The sequence below is a fragment of the Pollachius pollachius genome (assembly GCF_949987615.1).
Source record: "Pollachius pollachius genome assembly, chromosome: 5".
Taxonomy (NCBI): domain Eukaryota; kingdom Metazoa; phylum Chordata; class Actinopteri; order Gadiformes; family Gadidae; genus Pollachius; species Pollachius pollachius.
Window position 1 is genome coordinate 10,034,512 of NC_136938.1, and position 7,764 is coordinate 10,042,275.

The 7,764-nt window shown below is 43.4% G+C and overlaps 1 protein-coding gene across 1 annotated transcript in view; it reads left to right on the forward strand.

Annotated features, from left to right (window-relative positions):
• LOC307075655 (AN1-type zinc finger protein 3 homolog) overlaps positions 1 to 6,093 on the forward strand; it is a gene marked incomplete at its 3' end in the record, with an annotated part of 19,533 nt that extends 13,440 nt beyond the window's left edge. The window contains exons 5-6 of the mRNA XM_079736314.1: positions 1,426 to 1,617; positions 5,939 to 6,093. Of these exons, the coding sequence (XP_079592440.1) occupies positions 1,426 to 1,617; positions 5,939 to 6,093 (347 nt within the window). The remainder of the gene's footprint in view (positions 1 to 1,425; positions 1,618 to 5,938) is intronic.
• Between the last annotated feature and the right edge of the window lie 1,671 nt (positions 6,094 to 7,764).

A 7,764-nucleotide genomic window follows, 5' to 3' on the forward strand; every position in this document is an offset into this window, starting at 1 on the left:
AGGACACTCAGACATGCCTATTCTGTTGTATCTCTGAAGATGAGTTCAAGCAGCCACTTGTAACCTTGCCGGAGCAGAAGCCGTAAGATTACATTCAGGAAATAGCTGTGTGAGAGTGCGGTGAAAGGCTCACCTGGCAACGGAGGTCATTTCAAAAGTTATTCATGTCCCTCTTCAATCACTGGTGTTGTGCATGCTTTAGATTCCTGGCCTAATAGATTTGTCACCATACATGGGCATCACTTAAACAAATCTGAATGAAGCTCTGGCTGAGCAGCATATAGTATATAGTATGTAGTATAACGCTACGGTGTGTGTGGATGGTGAAGCTCCGTCTGAGCAGCAATGTATTGAATGTCCGCGTCCGGGTGAGGGTTTGTCTTCCTGCACACCTATAGTATATCCCTATAGCGTGTGGCGGATTTCATATACAACATTGCTTATTATATCGCTCATAAGTTGCACAACGACTATTTTATTTTATTACTTACATATTTTATTGTATGTTTGCTTTAGCTTTCTGCTAAATCTGAAACACGTTGCACTTTCTTTATAACTTTGCCTTTGTTTTCTTTTACTTATCAATTTTATTTTATTATTTCATTTTATTGTATGACTATGTTTCAATGTGAAGCACTTTGAGTTGGCTTTGTTTATGAAAAGTGCTATATAAATGAAGTTGCCTTGCTTTGACTACTAAAAAAGTATCATAAAGTTGGCGTGCGTCGTAACCATGGGGATAACACGCCCCACTCTTTCCTAAAGCTCTCAGCCCAATTTTTTTTTGTCTTCGAATTCCATCTAAAACTGTGGGTTCACTGGCTCTTTGAGCTGGCCTCTTGGTCTCGCCAAGGAAACAGTGCAGACTCAGTCCCAGTGCTGCCTTATGCCGTGCTTCATACACCCTTACACAAAGAGAGATTACCTTAAGGAATCAGCCCAAATTACTTAACTTTCTCCTTGACGTTTTCTCTCAGCGGGAGGAGAGAACAGGGAGGTTGTCTTTAAATCCTAACCTGTTTGTTGTCCTAGTTTAATCTTAAAAACGCTTGCTATAACCGCAGTGCAAACGTGACCTTTTATTGCCCTCTCCTGGGATGCTATTAAAGTGTTCCAACAAATGGCTTTCGGGATTGTGTTTAGAGATAAAAAAGAAAAAGGAAAAGGAAGCTACACAATATATCGTCTCAAACGGCAGCCCATCCACCAAAGTAATTGATTGCACTTCTTTTTGCCATGAATGTGTGTGTGCGTTTGCATTCATGAATCCTTCTGTGTGTGTGTATGTGTGTTTGTGTGTGTGCGTCGGTATGTTTTCTTGTGCGCGCGTGGTTGTGTGTGTGGTTGTGTTTGCATGCATGGTGTGTGTGTGTGTGTGTGTATGTGTGTGTGTGTGTGTGTGCATGTGTGTATGCTTGCGCCCAGCATCACAGTCGGAGGGGGAATACTCCCCAGAGAAGCGAGCGAGGTTGAGGGAGCTGCCAGCGGAGCCTTCCTCCTCGTCTTCATCGTCTTCGGCGTCTTCCAGCAGCAGTAAGCAGCGGGGCCGCCAGCGCTGCCATCGCTGCCACGCCAAGCTGGAGCTGGTCCAACTAGAGCTGGGCTCCTGCCGCTGTGGTACCACCACACACACACACACACTCATAATCACAAACACACACAAGCGCGCACACACACTCATAATCACACACACACACACACACACACACACACAAGCGCACACATACACTCATAATCACACACACACACACACACACACACACATAATCACACACACACACACACACACACACAAGCGCACATAAGCATGTGCACACACACACACACACACATAAGCACGTGAACACACACAAATAAGCACGTGCACACACACACGTATACATACATACAAACTCATGCACACACACACGCACACACACACACGCACACACATATACACGCATGCGCACATTCAGAGACACATACACACATGCGCACACACACACATACAGTACACGCCGAGAAACAGACGCGCACACACACGAGCAGACGAGACATGCATTAACAAACAACAATTAATTCATAGACCTAGATGTACGGACTCATACGCATATTGACATACACATATGTAGGCAGACGGGTGACATGGATGCATAGAGAAATACCTGCACAGGCATGCATAAACATAGACAAATGTATATGCATAGACACGTACTTGCATACATGCATAAGCACACTTATCGTTGCATTGACACACATAGACTCTCAAGCTGCAGGCATACATAGATGCATACAAGAGTCTTTAATACCGCTACATTAGCCACCTGGTCGCGTACACCCACTAGAGTACAGAACAATACCAGAAAGTACAGTATAGTGCAGGATAGTGGGCCTTTGTCCTCAATTCCCCTCAGTCAGCACGCAGCATATAAGGATGTGTTGAGTTAATATCACATTCAAGAGGTTCACATGAGCCTGACCACATTTTGGCCTGCTTCTCTGGGGTTCAGTTGTAAGGTGTTGGTGTCTTCTGACAGCTTACGGAAGGGAAGTCCACATGCAGCGCCTGAAACAAGCATGACAACTTAGACATGTGTACATGTGTGCACACGTGTGTATGTGTTTGAGAGAGTGTGAATGCGAACAGTGTATTTGTGGAGTGTGCAGAGCGTACTGCGTACTGTGTAAGAGAGAGAGAGAGAGAGAGAGAGAGAGAGAGAGACTGTTTTGGATGCATTTGTGCATCTGTTTGTGTGATCGTATACCTGTGTGGTGGGTCCATGTGTGGGAAAATGTATTTGGTTGTTTGTGTGTGCGACAGTGTGTGTGATGATGTGCGTGTGTGGTCGGTCAACGTGTGTGTGTGTGTGTGTGTGTGTGTGTGCTTGCTTTAGCAGCGCATTGCTTTAGCGTCCTTTGGAGAACGTTACAGAAGGCCTGGCTGCGTCCACATTGTACATAAAGTATAAGCCAATTACCTCCAACACTAATGCTGTTAAACCAATACTTGGCCGGCTAATCAACTTCTTTTCATACAAATTAAAGTAGTTAAAAAGTCACAACTCTTGGCTATAGACCGTCAGCTTAAGTACGCCGGCTCCAAATTGGAAATTGACTTTACCTGTTTTCACCGGGCGCTGGTACACGCCAGGGCCATCCGTCAGTAGAATAAACAAACCCAATGAAAACATATTTCATACAGGCTTACTGTATCAGCCTTAGCAGATGGCGTGATTTCATATCATATCATTACACAACAGCCAGCTTTACAACAGCCCATTACTAACCTTAGCAACAGCCAATGGTTTATGTAGCTTTGTGAATGTCGTTTTTATTATTGTAGCTCTGCATAGTCCATGCAGGTCTACTCATAAACACATGGGTGGGTTAGTCGGTTAATACTGGGTAGCTTGGGCCTTGCATTCTCTCCATTGTTATTGTATTTCTTTGTCAGAATAAAAATATAATAAAATATAATACATTTGTATTCCTGATCTATTGTCATTTATATTCTTTGTCAAGCCAAGTTGTTTTGGAATGAATAGAGTACATAAATATTAATGTCCAACCTAAGCTGGAAATATACTTGTGCTACACATTTGCTAGGAGAACCCAGGCTTGTCTTGTTATCCTCAGTAAATGGGTTGGGTCACATGCAGGTGGGTGAGTGGCAGGTGATCTGAGCCCATAGGCCTTCATTGGAACCTGGTCTGATCAGATAATTGCTCTCCCTTCTGCTGTGTGGGGACCACGCAGGTGCTTACTTTAACACTGTTTCCAAGCAACACAGGGGCCAATTAGGGTGCAGGGAACTAAATGGGGTGGGTGTATGCGCAGCGATCCTTGTGGATCAGCATTTGATGTGTGGCTTGGAGTATGCAAGCAATGCTAAATGCTATTGGTGGTTAGAACGTTGTGCGCTGATGCCCAATCTGCCTTGGATGTCTCTTCACAGAAGTCGTTCGGGTTGGAAGGAAATTAGCTGATTGGCTGACTTCTTTCTTCTGTTGTGTCGAATATGGCTGCCGTCACTCTAATGTTTAACTTGTGGCCAACAAACTTTTTATTACGTTTCGGGAAGTTTTGTGTGAAGAATATGTTAAGTACTTAAGTTTCTGTAGGCGATCCATCGTTTTCCAAAGGCACATCGGAACAAGTAACATTGTTACGTAAATTTGCTTTAAGAATATCGCTACGATATACCAGGGACCTCAGTTTCCGTAATAATAGTTGTTGGGTACATAGACTAATAAATGAAGGGAACAATTGAAGAACAAATTAAGAGTTCTTCACATATAATTCAGTTTACTTCCTTCATCCTCTACCAGAGTGTTTGAAGTTTTTTTTTTAAGTGCAATTCAGTTCTGATGGCGAGAGCTCATCGTGACAGTATCAGCGTCTATTGTACATTTGCTAAACAAGAACTACTTTTATATTGGTTGTCAGCAATATAAAGGCACAGAGATTCACTCTTGGCTGGTCCTTCAGCTTTGCATCAAGACTGTGATACCTGGGAGAAATAAAAAAGATAAAGCAACCATACCACGTTACTATTAATCCAATGGGAAATGGCCCATGGACGTTTATATTACAGGGCCGTTAAACAGCATTTTAGTGCTATCCTACTGGATGGGGAAGGGAGTGCTCCATTTTTCTCTGATGCCAGCAGTGTGGCAGCGTTTGGTCCTCAGTCTTCACATACTGGCTGTCATTAATTCCCTTGGCTGTAGCTGGCGTGTCAAGCTGGCCTTTTAATCACTCGCTGAACGCCGGCAGCGTTATTAACACGTTGGAGAAAATGAGTCTTAGTGAACATCTGAACAGGACCGCTTCGGCTGCTCAGAGTCGGGGTAGTAAGGGCTGAGGGGGCCAATGATACCAGGCGTTTGACCAACTATACTGTACTGCCCTACTTTACTATACAAAGCCCTGTACTATACTATACCAGGCCCTGTACTGTACTATACTGTACTGTACTATACTATACCAGGCCCTGTACTGTACTATACTGTACTGTACTATACTACACTGTACTGTACTATACTATACCAGGCCCTGTACTGTACTATATTGCACTGTACTGTACTATACTATTCCAGGCCCTGTACTGTAATATACTACACTGTACTGTACTATACTATACCAGGCCCTGTACTGTACTATACTACACTGTACTGTACTATACTATACCAGGCCCTGTACTGTACTATACTACACTGTACTGTACTATACTATACCAGGCCCTGTACTGTAATATACTACACTGTACTGTACTATACTATACCAGGCCTTGTACTGTAATATACTACACTCTACTGTAATATACCAGGCCCTGTACTGTAATCTACTACACTACACTCTACTGTAATATACCAGGCCCTGTACTGTAATCTACTACACTACACTCTACTGTAATATACCAGGCCCTGTACTGTAATATACTACACTGTACTGTACTATACTTTACCATACCAGGCCTTTTACTGTACTATACTGTACTATTCTACACTGCACTGTCCTGTACTATGCAATACCAGGCCCTTTACTGTAATATACTACACTCTGCATTATCGAGACACACGGACACAATGGTACTGTAAAATATACAATTCTGTGCTATGCTATACTGCACTGCAATATGTTTTTTAAATGTCATGATTTAAGCATAAATCATAAATTGTATGACTAGTTATTGTAGAATATATGTATTTATAACCGATACGTTTCAATGTCGAGATATATTTTGAGATATCACATATTTTGAGATATTACAATATATTTTGAGATGCCACATTTATCGCAACATACATTTTGAGATATAAGGATATATATTCCAGACGTCACATATTTTCCGAGATATTAAGGTAATATTCTGAGGCCTAAACATCAATGTGCGTGTACACCCGCCGAGACGCGAGGAGCCGTCGTTCAGAGGCATGTGGCCCGTCTCTGCCCGCAGGTCACGTGTTCTGCATGCTGCACCGCCTCCCAGAGCAGCACCGCTGCCTCTTCGACCATCTGGGCCGCGGCCGGCAGGACGCCGTCCTCAAAATGGTCAAGCTGGACCGCAAGGTGGGCCGGTCCTGTCAGCGCATCGGAGAGGAGTGTTCGTGAGCACGCACACTCCTTCCCCCCCAGGTGCCCACCCAAAACCCCCCCCCCCCCCCCCCCCCGAAAAGCCACCCCGCAGTGTTTCCTTGATCTGGTCGCTGCGAGGATGGACTCCCCCCTTTATAGTTTTTTAGTTTTTGAGGCTTTTTGGCTGATTTCTTGCTGGATCTACGAAAACACCTCCCCCCTTTTACCCCGTCTCCCTGTCCTCTTCTTATTTTGTATCACTGCTGCTAAATAGCCTTTTGGGAATTGAATCTTTTCAGCGAGAGGACAATAACCAGAAGAAGAGATCTATATATATATATATATATTGAGAAGACTTTTTACCTTTTTTTTCTCTCAGTTCTACAGACTAGACAAATCGAGAACAGGTCAGAGTTTAGGGTTAGAAAATGCAAGAAAAGCTAGTAACAGTTTTTCAGCCATGCTTCTGGGACTGCTTCTTACCTCCACCTCCAACAGTTGTGAAATGAGAAAAGAAATGGGGGGGGGGAAGTCAAGACTTTGGGTGGCTCGTCTTTACCTCAGAATCAGATGGAGCTGTTGAGCCCCCAGCTCTGGACCCCGCAGGGGAGACCGCAGCTAGTAATTCAGCCTTGCCTGATGTCAGTGTCTTACCCACACACACACACACTTTGCCCACAAACATCACCTCAGGTTATTGTAATACCAGTCCAAAGTCCAAACAGTAAAAGTCTTTACCTTCCCTGCGTCCCCCTCCAGCTCGTTTTCTTCCACAAGACAGAAGAACTGTTAAGGGAAGCGCAGTCTTATGTGAGGTTATCGCTCAGCGGGAAACGATGAGAACTAATGGGGAGTGTGTTGAACTCGGAGAGCATCTGAAGACCTGTGAACCGCTCTTCCGATTGAAATGTCTATCTTTGGAAAGTCTGCAGTGTGATTTGTCTGTCCATCTTTTCAGGGTTCTAAGATTGATTTTTGCAGTTTTTCTTTATTAACCCACTTTGTTTTTCCCCCCCGCAATTCCCTACTCCAAGTTGAATCGACAATGGCAATGAAAGACAAAGATGTAACTGATACACCAAGCTTGTGCTTACAATTTATGATTAAACCCAAACAACAAACAACGGTTATATTGTATGGTTCATGATATTTTTCGGGGTCAAGATATCGGTGTATTTCTCCCACTATTCATTATATAAGCCAATAACTTTATTTTCTATCAGCCCCCACTGGAGAAGGGAAGAAGTGCTATCCTGAAAGGCCCATGGAAGTCATGGGCCTTGTCCAAGATGGGACATAGTCCTTTCCTTTTGGAGAGTCTAATAAACTCTAAACCTCTCGCACTACTTTGCTTGCATGCTTGCCTCCCTCCCGCCTCGTCCGGTTGGCTTTAACTCCTCTATTTCACTTTTTCACCCACATAATGACATCTTGGAGATGACAGGAAGAGGAAGTAGGTGGGCGGGGCTTGGACAGAAAGTGTCAGACGTTAAATATTCTGTATTAGTTTGTCTTTTATTTCTTCTTAGCTGAAAAAAAAAGGGAAACTGAGAATAGGCAGTGGATATCCTGTATCCTGAAGATATACTTATTTAATGTTTTATTTTGTGTTGAATGATTAATCAAACTTTATCTCGATAGATATGCTTTGTGTTTCAGTAATGTTCACTCAAAGGAAGCATAAAATGGAAAATGATGCATTGTTTT